Genomic DNA, 18,679 nt, shown 5'->3' with positions numbered 1-18,679 from the left:
TAATGAAGGTGAAATTACTTATTTTGTGTATGTTGGTTATTTTCAAACAAATGCATCTTTTCTCTGTGTACGTTTTGTGTTTTATTTGGAGTAGGCTGAACTTTCTCACTGAGGTTAAAAAAAAACTTTCCTATTTTTGTATACCTAAAAGAGAGTTGACTGATATTGTGACTTCAGGCAACAGAAACCCATTACGATTGCCTAAGGGTTTTTAGGCTCCAGGCTTTCAGCCTGAAGATGCTCTTCCTTACTTTCTTTCTGAGCATTAGAAAATACATTTTTGGTTGAAAGTAAGTATCCTGGCTAGAATTAGTCATTACAACAGCTCTTTAATGCATGGTCTTGCTACTTTCAGTATATTATAAATCCTATTAAATTTTCCTTTGATAGTGGCTTTTAGATGGAACAAAAGTGAACAAAATTGTCAAATTCAAGATTTTATTTAGTGAAGGAGAAGTTTGACCTATACAACATAAGCCTCCAGGTCCTTTCCATCTTTTCCATCTCTTTTGATGAAACATAATACTGCTTTGAAAGCTGAAGGCGTTCTTGTTCAGTGGAACTTCTCAATTTTCTTACCATCGTCTGAACCTGGAAATGGAACTGGGAATCTTTTGGTATGTGAGAACTATGAAATAACTACACGTCCATCCTATATTTCTCTGTTTTGCTTACACACAGATTGATGTTGCCTCATCTTCTGAATTTTTTTGTGACCAATGGAAACATAGCCAGAGCTTGTGAAAGAGGTGAAGCTGTGCCAGCTTGTTGCTGTTTGCCCACAGGAGAAGTGGTGCAATGGCTGTGCTGCACATACTGCATCCCAGGCTCTGGGTACCCTCATTCATCCTTGGCTTGGTCTGAACTTCCCTTGCAGAGAAGTCTGTACAGGCAGATTTTGGGATCAGCTTACCAGGAGTGTGTTAAAATACAGTGGCCTGTGTGCCACTTACTGCTCTGTTCCTGTCTGTCTTGCATAGGAAAATGATTTCTGAAGCCTGCTGTGAAAATAAAATAGCTTTTGATTTTTGGAACCATTTTTTGATCTGTATGACTTTTGGAACAGACTGGACTTTGTCATGAGACTAAGTAAGAGCCCAGCCCTGTTGTCCATCAGTATTTACTACTTTCCTAGCAGCCAAGTCCTTAAAAGCTGCTCTCTGCTTGTTTCATTTTTGAGATAATTAATTTTGCTCCACTCTCTCCTTGAAAGGAACTGTCTTTTTGGAGGAGTAGTATTACATCAAAAAGAAGATAAAACAATCTTAAAGAAGCATGAGTCACAGTGCATGCGTTTAACTGTTTAGATGGATAATGAGCCATTATCTGACCCTAAGTTTCCTGTGAATCACTGTGCAGCTTTCTTATCAGACTTTAAATAGAAAATATGATAATGTTTTATGGGAGTGCTATACCACCTCTGGATGCATGCCATAACCTCCTGGATTACATTTTGAGAAGCCCTGACATAAAATTGTACCAGCTTTATACTTGTCAATGATGAAGTATTCTCAATTATGCACTAGATGGGGCTGCAGGATAGTTTTTATGTTTTTATTTCTTTTTTTTTCTCTGTTGGATGACTGACATGTCACAAACAAGAACTTGTATAAGTAGCATTCTTGAGAGCACATTATTATTTATGGGTGTATGGGCCATGTGTGTATGAATGGTTTTTGATAGATAACATTTTCATTACAGACTGTATCTACACTTACTAAAGTGAATATCAAAATATTAAAAGGTTTGTTTCTCAAAAGGGAAAATCAGAAATCATTTCAAAATAGAAAATTATTATAACACATACACTTATTGTAAAGGCAATGCTGACCATTTAATTAAAAAATCTGTCCAGATGTGGGGACCTATTTAAGAAAATATTTTGCTGAAATAATTGAGTACTAACTTTTTCAGCAGCAAGCATTATCATCCATCTCTCTTGATCTAGTTGGGATGAGCTGTATATGTGAAACAGATTTTTGGGAAAAATTAGCAGGACAGGTGAAAGTGATCAGTAGAAGAATATTAAGTTGTCTTCCATGTGTGTCTCCCCACTGGGATGTGCCCTCCTGCCGTGAGTTAAGGACTGCTGAACCTTACATGTGCTCTTTTCAGGCAAAGTGGTGCACACACCAGGGAATCATGTTGTCAGCTGCTCTCGGTTTTCCTTATTGCAGAACTATTTCCTGGCCATTTACATCATGTAGCTCTTCCCTGCTTTGATGTTTTTTTCTGTAGTTAAGATGTCCACAACTCAGGAGGCTGTCATTTGTTCTGTCCCTCTGTGTGGCTCTCTTACAGGTTCAGCTGGTGCACTCTGCTGCTTTTGGCTCCACTTCAGCTCTCTGGATTAGCTTCAGTTTCCAGTATGGATATTAGATTTCTTTTTCTGACTGCATGTTCTCACACAACAGAAAGAATGGTTCACAAGTGACATGAATTGTGTGGACATTGTAATCTCGTTTTATTAGTCGAGCGTGCATTTGTCACATCTGTACTGCTCAGCAGAAGGTGGTGTTGGTGCTCTGCTGTGGCCCAGGGGTAGGTAGGTTTGGAGGTGCACAATCCTTCAGCTGTTGCTAGTGTTGGTAACCTTTTTTGGCCTAGTAAGCATCCTCACAATTCATGGATCATAGTGTTTTATGAAGCATGTGAGCTGGATGATCTGCCTTCTGTTTTGGAACAAAGGAAATAGAAAGCTGTGGGATGTGGCAAATTGATTGTGAAAGGTCAACATAGCCTTTAACATTCCAGTTGACAACTCTTAAGGCTTAGTCTATTGTTGTTCTTCCAAACTAGATACATGTCCATTAAATAACACACATTAAAGCATAATAGTTTTACTTTAAATTGTGTCTCTACTTTCTAGTGTTAAATTAACTGTTAGAAGCTAAAAGGCTGTGTGAAATCAGTAGGTGAAGATGGACTGTGTGATCTGATTTTGCTGGAACAGGGATCTTTTTTTTTCCTTAGTCCACTGCAGTTGCAGAAGCTGCTCATAGGCTTATCTGTAATGAGTGGGTTTTTCTCTAAAGCAAATTAAAGTCTGTAGATGTTTCATAGTGCTATTTTGCAATGCTATTGAATCACAGGTTGCTTTGTGTTCCATGCTCACTGTAATGTCAGAGCATCTTCCAGGAATGCATCTTTCATTGCAGCATTCCTTGGTCATTTGCTTCTTCTTGAATCTTCAAGGCAAAAAGTGTGTGCAGTGGCATTCACTTTTCAGAGTTTTATTAAAATGTATGTTCAGACTATACTTGAGAAATCAAACCAAACCAAATGCATTTAGGAGGTTTGTCCTGATAAGTGCTTTTACACACCTGCTTGATTATTTTAAGTATAATACTGATAATACCATAGTGATCCTGAGCATGGGACTGGTTCCCAAATTTAACTTGGGAGAGTTTTGAAAATCATTTGTGAACTTTACTTCAAAACATTTTAGGAAGTAAGAGAATATGTTTTTTCAGTGCAGAAGTATATCTCATACATGTAAAACTCCCAGTGTAAGAGGGATCAAAGAGAGGAGTGCTGGCCCATGTTCAGGTTAGCTTCTCTTCAGAGTTGCTGTAAAGAGAAAGGAAGAGGCCAGAGGAAGTATGAATGACTCACTGTTTTTTTTTCTTATTTTTTGGAGGCAAAACATTTCTAGGAGTCAGGTGCTGAGTTTTAACAATGCTAAATTATCACAAAAGGACTCTTGCTTCCTTTGCTTCCTTTTAATGATGGCAATTTCAGCAATTTAGAGAGTGCCTGGTGTGATATTTTAAATATTAAATACATACAATATAGCTTTATATATTGTAGAAGGACAAAAAGTTGGTATTCATGAACTGAGTTAAAATCCTTGGCTATTGTCAGAGCCATTGCAGAGTCTATCTAGGGTAGGTTTTATCTGCTTGAAATTATCTGATTGGCATCATTACAAAGAAATACTAGCAGAATTGTTTCATATATATATAGCCACAGGATAATGATGTTATGTTGGCCAGTATTTTGCATCATTAGTGCTTCACTCTGTTTAGGTAGAAGGCTAGAGGAGTGCTTGTTGTGAGACCATCTTCTGGAGCAGCCAGGCTGCCATTTCTATTGTTGAAGTTTATCCATACCAAATTTTAGACACCATGTAAAATAGTTCCCAGATTTAAAAGAAAAAAAATTACTCCATGTATTTCAATTATGGTGTTCTCCTTCGTTTTTCTTTTATGTAAGGAAGGTTCAAAACTGCAATATGGTATAGCCCAGGGTCCAGTCTACAATCTTTTCTGTGCTGTGTTTCTTTTTGCAATCCCTAAAGTATGTTTGTGTCCCAGATCTGCAGACCTGGTGTTTTGGATCTTAAGACTGTGGAGTGCCTGCGTAATTCACCTTTAGTTTCTTCTTCTCTCATGCACAGTTCACTGCACCCTTTTAGGTATTGCACATTATCAGCATGTGATATGTTAGAAGTATATTAATTAGGGGAACCTAATTAATTTGAACTTCCAGCATGCTAATACTTTCTGGGTAGATACAGATAACAATTATTTTATAACACTCAGAGTTATAGAGACACAGAGAGAGCAGCCCCACACTGTTTGGTATTTTGCATCAGTAACTCAGGTTGAGGTAAAGTGGCAAGAATACCTGTTATTCTCCAGCCTAATGATGGAGACATTGACTTCAGAGAGGGATTAAATAGAAACTAGATCATGAGTGGTTTGGTGTTTTTGCTCAGTGATTATTATATGAAGTATGTGTCTTCATGCATGGTTGCTCTCTGTCTTCTTGTCTCATTAAGTATTTAGAAGTGTTTGGAAAACACAGGAGGGAGACACAGTGTTTGAGCCTAGACTATTGCTTAGCTGCTTAAGGTTACTTTCTTGATCTCTCCCTGGGGAACTGGGAATGAAGGCCTTAGCTACTTCAGCTTACTCAGGCTTCAATTTTTGGCTTTGCTGGGTCCTTGCAGGGAGTGGGACACTGAGCTCGTGGCCACTGGAGAGGTGGAAAGGCTGGTGGGGCTCTCCAGAAGAGAGGGGGGGAATAGCTGGAAATATTTAATGTCAGCTACTGAAACACCTTTAGGGACAGGAAATAGTGGAGGAGAGAGGTTGTGCACTGTGGTACTGAGTTTATTTAACTAAAGAAGAAATTAGGTGGGGCAGGATCCTAAGAGAAGTGAGGTCCTTAAGGGCAGATCTACATGGTTACAATATAGGAGTTTTTAACTAAACAGAGGCAAACAGTGTGTTTGCACAGTGTAGTGCAGTGCCATGCAGAGTGATGCTGGCCTTTTGTGTCAGCAGCATGTTTAGTCATCTTAGTCATCCTGGCTACATAAATACAATGCATTTCATTAAAAAAACACTGTCAATTGTTCGGCCAACTCAAAAACCATCAGTAAGTACCAATGCACACGTAGGGATGGTGCATATTTCACAGCAGAGACTGACAGTTTTTTACTTTTCCTGTAGATCAGGCTTACTTTTTGCCTTTACCAATAATATGAGTACTAATATAATATTTGGTATATACATTATATATTATATACACTGTGTTTTATTGTCAAAATGTGTTATGTTATGAAATAATTTCCTAAAATGTAATAGGGATATATAGTTCTATGTATAATAATTTAATATTACAGAAGGCTTAAACAGGTTTTCTCTTGGCTGCTTTTAGATCAGTTTCTTTACAGTGTGTGTCTCTTGTTTGTTTTTGTAAGACTTGATAGGCAGCACTCACTTCTGATTTCCTCTGTGCACAATGTAACTGACCCAGTGAGCACAGTGAGAGCAATCTCTCACTGCTTGAGACACATGCCAGCACATGTAGCTCACCCTGCCTCTGCTAGTCTTCTGTGGCTCTTTTGGCATGCCACAGGCAACTGCAGTCGTGCAAAATAGGATGCACTTTACAGAAAATATGGGGAGTTGTTAACTCTGAGTAAAAGAGTTTGATCTGTTTCTTAAGAGCAGTTTGCAGTCTTGGATCACTAATTCTTTTGTGTAGTTTGGGGCCTCAAATGCTTGTTTTGTTGGTTTTTGAGTTTTTTTTGGTTTTGGTTTGGGTTTTTGGTTGGTTTTTTTTCAGAGTTTTTCTCAGACTTACTTTGCTTATGTGCTGTTGGGTTACAGTAACATGTTTATAGCTCCATTTAAGCCACTCATAATCCACTTTTGAATTTTTCTTACTATTGGCAGTGTGTTGAAGTTGTATGTGATTTCCTCCTCTGCCTCCAGGTGCAACGTTGGACCATTAATCAAGATCTTTAAGTTTCTGATTTCAACAAGATCTTTAAGTTTCTGATTTCAAATTTTGGTCTTGGCATTGCAAGACTCCATCCGTCTTTGATGGGATTATGGTGTTCTTGCAAGTAGCCAACATGATTCTACCAAGAATGTCTGCTTGTGAACAGCATCACAGATTCTCAAGAGATCTACCACTAATTTAGATTTTCTTGATATTCCAACAAAATTGCAAATAAAGCCTTATGCTTATATAGGTGGTAACAAGTCTGTGTTAGATGTGTTTGTGTCTTCAGGTTATGTTTGCAGTTTAAGTTGAAGGTGTTGTGCGTTGTTTGGAATTTATATCTTTCTTGTAGGTCTTGGTTTGTAAGCATAACAGGATGTCTGAAGAGCTGCTTTTTCAGGCCCTTTTTTTCTCCCCTTCCTCCAGGTGTGAGGCAGCTAGCCCACATATTCATCCTGTTGGATGGTGTAAAGAACATAAAAGAACTCTCATCACTCCACCAGGTTTGTATATTGTTGCATGTCTGAAAGATTTAAGGTGGCCATTGTCAGCTAGCATTGTTAAAATTTACAAATCTACATCACTAAAATTTACAATTTACCTCTCCTGAATTTTTTTCTTTCTGTAATCAGGAATTGATATTTGCAGAGCCGTAAATTTTTTTAACAAGACTTAATATATTGAAAGCAGAAGTGTAATAGATGTTTGGCATTAAGTATGCAAGTATATACTGATTTAGTAAAGAGACATCTACTCAAAAGATTTCCCTTGAAATCTGAACAAGTTTGTCATTTTGGCTGATTGGCTGACAAGTACTGTAAGACTCACGTTCTGAAAATGCTGATAAAGCAAATTCCACTTGCATGAAATCATTGCATAAGAGAAACATCTTCATGTGAACTAAGTGTGCAAGGTAATGGATTGATGAGAAAATTGTCTTAACGTGATCAAGGAATCAAACTCGTAAGGGGTCTTTGAAATTAAGGAAAATGCTATGAGAGAGATGATAAAGAAGGAAGGAAGTGTATTCATTAGTGTGAAACCTGAAATGTTTTTCAGGACTGTTGTGTATGGCTGGATCACCTAAATGCCCTGTTGCAGAAACTGGCATCTGGGGTTTGAGAACATGGAAAGTTTTAATTGGTTAAAACCGACTTTGACAAAAATTCTAATCGCCAGCACTCTTGAAAAGTCATAAGCAGTCTGTCTGCCAGGAGGTTAATTGCAGCCTATTATTCAGTGAATCCCTTGTAAAACAAATTAGAATTGTTTTTGTTCTCTTCTAGCTTATGAATACTAATATTTAAACATCAAGTTTAAGTTCTGGTGCAGAGTAAAGTTGAAGGACAGGCACGGCCTTTTCTTTAACAGCCAAGCAGTCTTTGTGTTTCTTCCTTAGAATGTTTATAAATTTGACATTTTCTAAGAAAGGCAACATCTTCTTTGATGATGTCTGTAGATTATTCATAATGTCCAGGGTATTTTGTAAGAAACTTAGTAAAAAATTGTTCGCTAAAAGACTAACAAGTAGTCAGGTGTGCTCAACTGTGGTACAAAGCTATCACTGATTAGATTGTTCACCAGTGAATGATTGTTCACCTGTTCATTACTTGAATTAATTTCCTCAGTTAAGTGGACAGATTTTGCCATTCCACATTATTTATATTGCAAAGGGAATCACAGAATATTCTCATATCCAGAGCAATCCTGTACAATAGGTACTCAGTAGTGTGTATGAGAGGATTGTTGACTCTTTTAACCTGTATGGTGAATTTGTCAGAGACAATTTAGAAGAGCCTTTCTTGCAATGATTTTATAAGTCCAGTGTATAAATCAAAACAGTATTATAAAAGTGCTGGGCACTCTGTAATTAGACATTAACTTCATTTTTTTGCACTGCTGTGTTTAATTTTGCTCATGTTTCTTCTGTGCCAGATTATCCACATGCTAAGCATTTTTCTTGGGAGAAGTATTTGGAAGAAACCAGTTCATTACCTGCACCTGCAAGGGCTTTTAAAGTGGTGAGAAAATGCTTAAATTTCTTTCATTCTTTTAAGTTCACATAATTAATTTGTTTAATACATATATGGCGTTCTTATGTTTCCAAATGGATCCAATTAATTAGTTGCAAATAGGTGTTTTATTTTTATGCAAGTTTGCAGTTCACTGTTAAAAATCAGATTATTATAAATAACTATTAATGCATTATTTTAATTATTACAAATGGGATTAAATGCTACAAATGTATTACTAATGAGTGTAATTTGCTATGGAAAATTACTGCCTACTTATTACAAATAATGAGATAGCTACTGAGTCATGATAACGTATTTTGAAGATTTGTATTTTTGTACATTTTAGATGGTGCCATAGATACAGTGTAAAAATGAATGTAAGAGGTTAGTCTGCTTGTCCATCTAGTCCATTGTCTTGGGCTTGTTTTCAGTGCCCTTTAACAGAATTTTTCTTTTGCAAACGTGCAGCTAGGACATGTGGGCAGCACCCACAGGCAGCTCCCCAGCTTAGCTATGGTGTTTGTGGGCAACATCCTTTTCTTTTATCTTTGTCCTTGCTAGTTTCTTTCAGTGATCCATCTTTTTGAGATCTTAAGATTTCAGTGATGGTCAGTACTGCAGAAAGGAATCACACAATGGCTCGTGCTGGAAGGGACCATAAACATCATCTGTTTCCAATCCCCCTGCCATGGACAGGGACACCTTTCACTAGACCAGGTTGCTCAGAGCTCCATTTAGACTGGCCTGGAGCACTTCAAGGGGTTGGACATCCACATTTCTGGGCAACCCGTTTCAAGTGCCCCATCATCCTCACAGTAAAATATTATTTCCTAGTATCTAATCCAAACCTACTCTTTTGTAGTTTGAAATCATTTCCCCATGTCCTGTCACTACATGCCCTTGTAAAAAGGCCCCTCTCTGTCTTTCTCATAGGCTCCCTTCAGGTACTGGAAGGCTACAATGAGATCAGCCCTAAGCTACTAAGCCATCTCTTTTCCAGGCTGAACAAACCCAATTGTCTCAGGCTTTCCTCACAGGAGAGGGGCTCCATCCCTCTGTTCATCTTGGATTGCTGTTGGGAGCCAGCATTGCGTGGCCGGTAGCTCCCAGCCCTTGTCTCACAGCACCCCGAAGCACGTTTGCCTCAGCTTCTCATATTAGGGACACTAATTCTCAACTTTGCTAAGAGCTGGATTAACAAAAGGCAAAATGGGGTGTTTATAGCAGTTCCTGGGGTCAGTAGATTAGCAGAGGTTATTCATGACCTGCAGTTTATCACCCCAAGATGTGTCTGTCTTGGTTGTATTTCTCAATCTTACATTCTCAGCCAAATACCCCAAGCAAGGATTAGGAAGTTATTTGTTTATATCTGAGACAGTAACAGTGTTTTGTGTTGTATTATGGGGGAAAATTGAGTTCTTAAGCTGCAGCTGAAGGAAAAACACTACTACTCTACAAAGTCCTAGAGCGACCAATACATTGTTTTCATAAAAATGAGAATAAACCTCGTAACTAGTCTTGTGAATATGTTCCTTTAAAATGGAAATAATTTTGCTTTAGTTTTCATAACTACAGATGACAAATACAAAATCTGATACTCCTACCAAAGAAACTAATTTTATCAAAATAGTATTACAAACCCAGGCATTTGGTCCTGTTTTTTTACTGTTATGCTGTGAACTAGTTATGCTTTCAGGAAGAGACTGGAAAAGGGTTTGATTCATGAAACAAAAATACATATCAGAAAACACAAATATTTCCTGTAGACAATTTCATAGACATTTCAGGCAGCTGGTATGTAAAGCCTTATTAAATATTGTAATGAAACTGTTGGCCAAAACCTCCAGGAAAACTTTTATAGAGAATTTAGGGAAGAAAACTGATTCAAACCAAAGATATCCATTTACATCCTTGGATGGCTTGAATCCAGTCCGCTCCAGGAGAACCTGGAATCCCCAAGTGGTTACTTTGTTTCACTATATTGATAAGTCTAGTTTGAATTATGTTTTTATGCTTGAATTTCTAGTAGAGGGAGAGCAGATTTGAAAAAATAAAGGCAGAAAGTTTTTGATGGATTATATATATTTTATAGCTGCATCAGATTTTTAAGTTTTGTTGTTTCATACAGTATTGTTCTTCTTTTCTAGAAACCTTCTCATGGCTTTCAGAAAAATATGAAACTTGAAGTGGTTGACAAGAGAAATCCAGTATTTATCAGAGTAGCAACCATTGTAGATACTGATGACTACAGAATAAAAGTAAGTTCCTCTGTCTTATTGTACTATCCTACTTAAGTAAATGATGAGGACATCATAAAACCAAAATCCTGAGGTTGTAAAATTAATCATGGGAAGAAATAAGTGGTATTGCGCTGTCCTCCTAAGCTTTTGCTCTTGCTTTTCACTAATTGATCTATGCAAAATTCCTTTGGAATAGGTTTTGTTATTTTCTTAGATACTTGTGCTGAGGTGGGTAGCTAGAGAGCAGAATTGAATATATTGGAAAATTGCTTTGGGAATAGTTGGTAGAAGACAATTGTCTATTCTATCAAGAAATGTGATTACTGTGTGAAAAGTGTCAAAGGGCTGCTTTGATATTTGTATTAGGGACCATAAAATATTTGGTCTATGTTAATTGAATATGTTTCTATAAGTTTCCAAGGGGAAGCGAGAGATATATGGGAGATATGAAAGAGCCCTGATCTTTTGTCCTTTGTCAGTGATTTCTGCAATTCTGAAGTTTCTGTTAATTATGGGCTTTGGATTGGATTAAACTAAGTTAAAGTATTTTTAATGTCTTTTACAGAAGCTATGTACTTGAATTAATTCTCTTTCATTATATGAAACCAGTTTCCATGCTGAAGTGTTAGCAGGGCTTAAGTGTTAGCAGGGCTAACATATACCAGATATCCAATTAGAAATGAAGGATGTTTGCAGTTTGTACAGATTTACTAGGCATACCTGTTATTTCAAGTAGGAGATGCAGCTGACATTTCATTTTGAATCATCTGAATTAACTGCTGTTAGGAAGTCATCAGAACTAGTATCTTCAACCTACACATTTTCTACTTCAAGTTGGACATGCAAAATTAAAAAAAAAAGGAAATGGAAAAAAACCCTATCCCAAAATAAAGAAATATCCCATTCCCCAGTCTAATGTATTAAATGACAGGATTTGTAACTTCTAAGGGAGTAATTTGACTCTGCAGCATCTGTTGAAAGAGCTCTGTGTGTGTCTGTGTGTACATGCATCCACACATGGGTGTGTGAGAGATATAACATATGGTTGTTTATTGTTTACTTTAGTGAGAGTATGCCTGAGTCCAGAATGTAATGTACATGTATTCTACAACTTAAATAGTTCTCTGAAAGTGACTTCTCTACTGGACATGTCATTTCTAGAGATTACTCAGGTAAACTGATTTTATGGAGAATTTTCCTGATCTAAAATGCACTATTCTCCTTTTTGTATTTTAGGTTCATTTTGATGGCTGGGATAGTATTTATGATTATTGGACTGATGTTGACAGCCCTGATATCCATCCTGCAGGCTGGTGTATGAAAACTGGACACCCTCTTCAGCCCCCACTTAGTAAGGGAAACCACACTCTAATGTAATGATGGTAAAAGGCATGTGTGCTGTGCTATCTTTTGCCCCTGCCAGTGCCATTCAAAGAAGAGAAGCCACTAGGATATGCAAAATAATTGCAAATGTGACATTTAGTGCAAAATCAACAGTCAGTAATTAATCATTTTTAGTAGATGGTTTTATTGACCCTTACTGCAATGGAAATACAAGAACCACAGTCAAAACCAGAAGTGATGTAAAAGATCTGTTGTGTAAAATCCTGGCCCTCTCAAAGCCAGCACTGAAACTGCTGTGGCACTCAGTAGGGGTGCAGGGTATCACTCTTAAGGTCCTTTGTTCACATCTCTCTTGATGGTTACTATGCTTTTTGGCTCAAAGGAGCCCAGAGTGCACTGAGAAGGCACTGCTTTCAAATGCTGTGGCAAATCCTCAGAAACAACAAACTTCCTTTTCTTCTTCAGCTGAGCAAAGAGGGATTAATGGTGCCCACTTTGAAAATAAATCTAACAGAAGCATGGTACCAGTAATAACACTGGATTTACCAGCTTGTCCTCTCTGGGGATTTTGCTTTACTTGTTGAAGAAGTGGGAGAGGTTTCAGGGATAAGAAACCTTTTGGTGGATATATCCCTGCCTAGTACACCGTGTTTCTGGATAATGGCAGTGAAATCACTTTAGCCAAACTTTGAACAGATGAGTTTTTAAGTGAGTGCTCTTCTCTGAGATTGGTTTATGTAGTGACTCTGAGGTGTGGTTTGCACAAGTGCTGAGTATTCACAGCTGTTAGAAGGTCAGAAACAGCTGTGCTTGGAAAATAAAAAATGCTGAGCAATGCCAAGTACTCAGAAAAAAAATTAATGTAAAATGACTGAGATAAGTCACATTATGTAAAATAACTGAGATAAGTGTGAATGTGTTACCTGAAAATCACAATACCTCAAGTCAATGAATGCCAAGAAGAAATTACTCCTATCCAGGGTGTGATCAGAGTATATTCATTAGTTTTCTGAGCACTCCAGCAGTACAGTGATGATTGCCTGTTAGGAAGTTAATCATTCTGCCTTCAGAATCTGAATAGAGTGCCATAAGTGCCAAAGCACAAAGTGAATAATGAGGAGAAGGCAGAATGCTGCATATCTTCTTCTTAATCTGAGATATGCTGTCCTGTGTGCTGGATGAGCAGCCCGGTGGGAAAAGTAGGCTGTGGCCACATATATAAAAATTGTATCATAAGGCAGAAGAGCTGAATAAGGTTACAACGTTTCTATTATGTAAGATTGATATATAAATAAAAAACTTAACCTAGGTGGGAGTATAAAATATATAAATTAGGTTTTTTTGAGACATTAAAAGAAACGAGGTACAGGTGCCCAGCATGTCATCTCCTCTAGGTGGTGGCTTAGGAGGCACTGCTCATCCCTTTTAGGATGCAACTGGTAGAAGTAAATTTCTGTTAAGCTACAAAAATTAAAATGGATGATATGACAGGAGAGGAAGTTGACCATCCATTAAATAGGAAAAAAGTAATAATCTACTCAAATACTTATAAAATAGAATGATTACTGAATAAAATATTAATCCAACAATATGACTTTGTTTTATTACTATGTAGAATATTTTAAAAATGTTAATATTACTTCCATGTAAGTTAAAAGGCATTTCCAGACTTCTGCAAGGGTTTTATAAGGAGGGAAGAAAATATTTTGCAAGACAGTTTATGCCTCAGTCTGTATGATAGGACTTTCAATGAGGACATCTAGATCCCTGCCTTTCACATTAGAAGCTTTGTGGGAATGCTGTGCAATGTTAGCAATATTAGTCTAGAGCAGTTCCCAGTATTCATGTATTCATATTGTTTTCAGATGTAATGAAGTCATCATGAAGGATTATGACCTTTCTGATATCAGTTAGGGAATTAAGAGCCAAGTATTGGTGATGATTTTAACATTGTTTCACAGTGATGTGAACAGCAGCTTCTCCTGTAAACATGGACAATCAGTTGTAGCTCTTTTAAATTACATTTTTAGAGAGTTCAAATTTTTTAAGTGAAGAGAGAATAGTTATAGGGAGTTAATTTTTTCAAAATCAGAACATCAGTGAAGCAAGACTTCTCTTTCCAGAAACATCTCTATTCAGATAACTCCTCCTCTGAGTCCACTTGCTACATTATAAGCATGATTTCTGTATAAAGGTAGAGAAGGTAAAATTCCCTGTTCTCTCACCAATTACAGTCATTAAAGGCTATACAAGTCTTTGGACTTCAGTGTAGTGATAGTTCTGTAATTTTTGCATAGCTGGAACATTTGGTAAAAAAGGCTTTTAGACTACTCTAATTATACATAATAATTCTCTGTCCTTCATTATCCATCTGTGAAGAAGAATCTTTCATCTGGAGAAATATTTAAACAGACCTTTTCGTGTCTGTATTGTTATCTGTAGGGGGAGATGCAAGTTCATGTGCTGTTCAAGAGGAACTGGTGCTAGAGGGGGCCAGTGCATTCCTGCCGAGGCTCAGCAGGTGCTCCCCGTGTCATGCACTGGAGCACGGCTGTCTCTCACTTGCTGTGAAACTGTGCGTTATGTACTATGTTTGCTTGGGCCTCAAAGCTCCTTTTGACATCCTTTGATGTCTCTGCAGGCATCATTGTACAGGTTGATGAAAATCAGGTAGACACATAAATTCAGAGAAGGGGAAAAGTGAAAAAAAAATCTGATGGCTTGTTCTTTTTAGTAGTATTTTCAGCCTTCGTTTTTACATCTTTTTTTCCTGGAAAACTTCAGTTTCAAAATGTGTAAGAACAGTACACATTGCAAACATGTCCCTGTCTTCAGGAACAGGGATAGGGTAGCTTACTTTTTCTGTGCTCTTGAAAAACAACCAGGTTCCAAGTAAATGTAGATAGAAGAGAAATTCAATGTCATGCAATTCCTCCAAGATTTGTGTTCTTTATATAAATGTAGTTCTGTTGTAGAGATTTACTCGCATGGAATAAAATTATTTCTCCAGTGGATTAGGTTGTTTAAATCTCCATCATGCTTTTACAGAATGTATTTTTAAAGTATTTCTGTTTACTTATTTCCTCATGCTTGCTACAATGCACTGGTATTTGTGCATATTTATACAGCTTTTAAATATTAGCTAATTTTCTTAAGTCTCATTTGTAATTTCACCTGGCATGCAGGTCCCTTGGAACTGGTGGAAGCTTTAGAGCATGGAGGGTGCCCCACAGCAGGATGTAAGGGAGTTGGACACATTAAAAGAGCAAGACATATCGGCCATCATAGGTATGTTCTGTGAAACTGATTTTATTCTTTCAATTGAGGGATGTGTGCAGATGGTTCTTTTAAATTGTTGCTCATAAGAAAACAGATCCAAGCTGGAAAAAAAATAGGAAATCTTGTAAACCAAAATATGCAGTTATTTCAGTTGCCATGGTGAGCATGCTGAAATAAACATTAGCAATCTGTAACTTCATTTCACCAGGGTGTGCTGAGATAAGATTTGCTGTACATTACTTTTTGTCACAATTGGTAGATTCAGTTACTCTGTATTTTGTTCCTTTGAGGATTCCTCAGCTTGCTGTCCAGTTTGCAAAATATTACAGACAGATATGTATAAAGCAATAACTTATGAACCTTTTGAAATATGAGGCCACTGATTTTATTATGGCTTGGGTGTTCTTGTTCTGCTTGGTTAGTAAGGGTAAGGATTTGCTTGTTGGCTTGGAGCAATGCTAGGAGAGGAATTCCGATTGACATATTCCCGAATGACAACTTGCTGCTTCTGTTTAGTGTTTCTAAAGATGCTTTGTTGGACACCTTCTGAAGTAAAATTCAGAAATATGGACATCCCATCCTAGACAGTAGTTGATATTAGCACCAGAGAATGGAATGAAAGGGACAGAGAGGCAGTGACCGAGTAAATGGAAAACATTTCTCAAGTTGAAATTTTATTATTTTTAAAATACTTAGTGTGGGGTGAATCCAGACTGTTTCAGTAATGGGATGTACGAGTAATATGGTATGTTAAGTTGAGAATGAAGCTCCATAAATATCATCCTGTTACCTTTTCACAAATTAGAGCTACCAAAAGTTGTCATTTTTCCATTACACAGTCATAGAATTCTCAAATGTCATATCTCTTTGTTCTTTCTGCTCTCAGATATGGTTAGAGAACTGCTCTTTTGTTATTTATCTATACATCTTTAAAGTATCTTTTCAAACTACCTTGATCCAAGAGTGAGCTCTGCAGTCTTCTCAAGTTTTTGATGAGATCATTATGTCCTGTTGACTCAAATTATGCTACAAGGTTTTGCTGGCATATCACCATGTGTTAAGGTTCTGACTAATCCCTATCAAAGATACCTGGCTAGCAAAACTCACTGTATTACTACATTTTGATATGCAAAAGGCATCTTCTGCTGCAAGTTCTTCCCTGTCTGCAGCAGAAGCATTGTTTGTGCTGTTAGGAGCAGAAGAGCTCCTGATGCTAGGATGGGATTTATCCCCAGGAAGGGACATAGCTAGGATTGTTCCAGTGACAAAACTTGTTTCAGTATGAACTGGGAAGGGGTTGCCATGACACAGTATGCCACACCACTGTCTTTCAGACTGTTCTCACCCTATTCCCATTGTCTTTTTCTGTCTGGGCTATTTTCCTTTTGGTTTTTGGTTTGGGTTTTTTTTTTTTCCTCCCAGTTTTTCTACCTTCCCTTTTCTACTTTCCCTTTATTTCACTCAACAAGTAGGGTAACTCCTTAAACAGTCAAGTCAGTCCTTAACACTATTGTAACCTTCTGCATTCATAGTGTTAATCCACTGCAAATGTGAACTAAACTAGATTTGCCTAAAAAGCTTCCTGGCTGCTTATCTGAAACCCATTTTATTTCACATTCTAGTAGTTTTGAGTTTTGTATGATTTAAAATTGCATCTAATCTGGGAGACAGTAAATTCCAATTCCTTATCAAGTGCTATCTCAATTACTTAGAATCAGGTGGACATAAATGGCTTTCAGCCCAAAGTTGAAACTTAAAATGAGAGAAAAAAAAGAAAGTAAATTTGTCTGAAAAGTTTTTCATTTATGATCTCTCTAAATAAACATTGGCAATAAAAACTCTAATGTTTTAGATGGAAGGGATGAGTAAGAGCTATATGTCTATTTACTTTGTGTAGCCTTTGCTTTTATAGCTACCTTTTCCACGCTATTTAAAGGTCGTTACACTTACTCATCCTAAATATTAAGAAAAGAAACAAACTCATGGCATTTCATTGTGCTTCTTTTTTTACTGTAGTCTAAGCAATCCAATTATTTGCACATTAACTGATAGTTCTAGGGTATAAAAATACAGCCAAGGAGATTTTGTTGAACATAAGACAGATATTTGCTGTTTCATAGCAAATATATTTACCAGTAAGTATCTTTTTCACTAGCTATTGATTTGTCCTCTGTGATGATGCTCTAGTTTTGTTCCTGAGTATTTCTGTGGAAAATAATGAGATTTGTTCTCCTCTGGAGCCTACAGACTTGAGGGTCCAGGTTTCCACAAAAATTCTAACATTGTACCACCACTTTTTTCCTGAATTAACCAAGAGATTTTAAAATTTGTACAATTTTCCACATCAGGTAGCATTCCCTTGGCTCTTTTATCTTGGCAACCTTGAAATGTATTTAACCATGCTTATCTTGTTTTTTGTGATGAGGTGCAACGCATAAATGCCTGTGTGCAGAAAAGATGTTAATTTAAAATTCTAAGTAGTTGTGAAATAATTTTGAGAGCTTGTTCCTTAGGAATCAGATGAAAGCCTCTGTGATTAATTATATAGCAATGCTAAAGCATTTACTTTTTGGAAAAGTTGATGTTATTAAGGACTTGGTATCTATCACCAGTTGATCTGGGGTTATGTGCGGCGCAGCTGAAACAGCCTGACACACAGATTGTTAGCATTATGCAGATCACCTGCATATTTATGCTTGTAATTGTATACCCTGATGTTTAATGCATGCAGTAATTCTCAAGGTCAAGCAGGAGCGTGAAGAGGTCAGTTGTAAGTAGTTCATTGGAGTTTTGGGTCAATTCTTCATGAGTAAAGATTTTTGCCTGAAACTTCAAACTTCCTGTGCATTATGTGCAAGCTGAAGTGAACTGAAGTGCTGTGGTAGAGGCTGTATTGTAGAAGAACACATGTTACATAAACATGGAAACCTCAGGTCAGCAGGAGGTCACATCTTTTTGTTCAGTGGTTTTTGATGCCAGTCTCAAGGTCATTGGCACCAGCCAAATCCATTCTAAAGTACTCTTGATTTCTTGATTCACCTTTAGGCTGTTGAAGCAGTTTTCTCCTGAAAAATGAATGCTTTGATGATAAACATGCACTGTAATTTGTGAAAGAGAATAGTTGTATTGATTGTTATGAGACTAGTTAAAAATGTTTTCTTAAAGCCTGAAGTAAAGAGATCACTTAACAAAATCCATCAGGAAAAAAATAAACAAAACCCACATCCTTCAGATGCTGTCAGAATCTTTTCTCTGAAGGTTTCTTGCTAATCGTATATTGCTGCCAGCTGATGTGATCACCTGGACATAGGCTGCTCTAGACAGTCTGATCCATCCATTAGTCCAGTCTGGAGCTCTCATACACCTCTCATAGAGCTTCATCCCTTGGCAGTGCTCAGCAGTAACTTGCACCTGAAAGGCACTGAGGAGCTGGTGTTGGTGACATTTCCAACCAGTACAGCTGAACCAGGAGACCTGTCTGTGGCTTAATACTGGTTTGCAAAATATTCCAAGTGTTCAAAAAGACTAATAATCTAGATTTAATAGTACTTCATATGCAAG

The 18,679-nt window shown here is 37.2% G+C and overlaps 1 protein-coding gene across 9 annotated transcripts in view; it reads left to right on the top strand.

Moving 5' to 3' along the window:
- L3MBTL3 (L3MBTL histone methyl-lysine binding protein 3) overlaps nucleotides 1–18,679 on the top strand; it is a 78,698-nt gene that overhangs the window by 40,436 nt on the left and 19,583 nt on the right. For all 9 annotated transcript variants that reach the window (XM_071436862.1, XM_071436882.1, XM_071436871.1 and 6 more), the window contains exons 12-16: nucleotides 6,667–6,743; nucleotides 8,176–8,261; nucleotides 10,403–10,513; nucleotides 11,732–11,846; nucleotides 15,025–15,127. In XM_071436862.1, coding sequence (XP_071292963.1) covers nucleotides 6,667–6,743; nucleotides 8,176–8,261; nucleotides 10,403–10,513; nucleotides 11,732–11,846; nucleotides 15,025–15,127 — 492 coding nt within the window. The remainder of the gene's footprint in view (nucleotides 1–6,666; nucleotides 6,744–8,175; nucleotides 8,262–10,402; nucleotides 10,514–11,731; nucleotides 11,847–15,024; nucleotides 15,128–18,679) is intronic.

The sequence above is a fragment of the Agelaius tricolor genome, unplaced genomic scaffold, assembly GCF_023055355.1.
Source record: "Agelaius tricolor isolate 1412-34295 unplaced genomic scaffold, bAgeTri1.0.p SCAF_1, whole genome shotgun sequence".
NCBI lineage: Eukaryota > Metazoa > Chordata > Aves > Passeriformes > Icteridae > Agelaius > Agelaius tricolor.
This window is presented reverse-complemented; position numbering and strand designations above follow the sequence as displayed.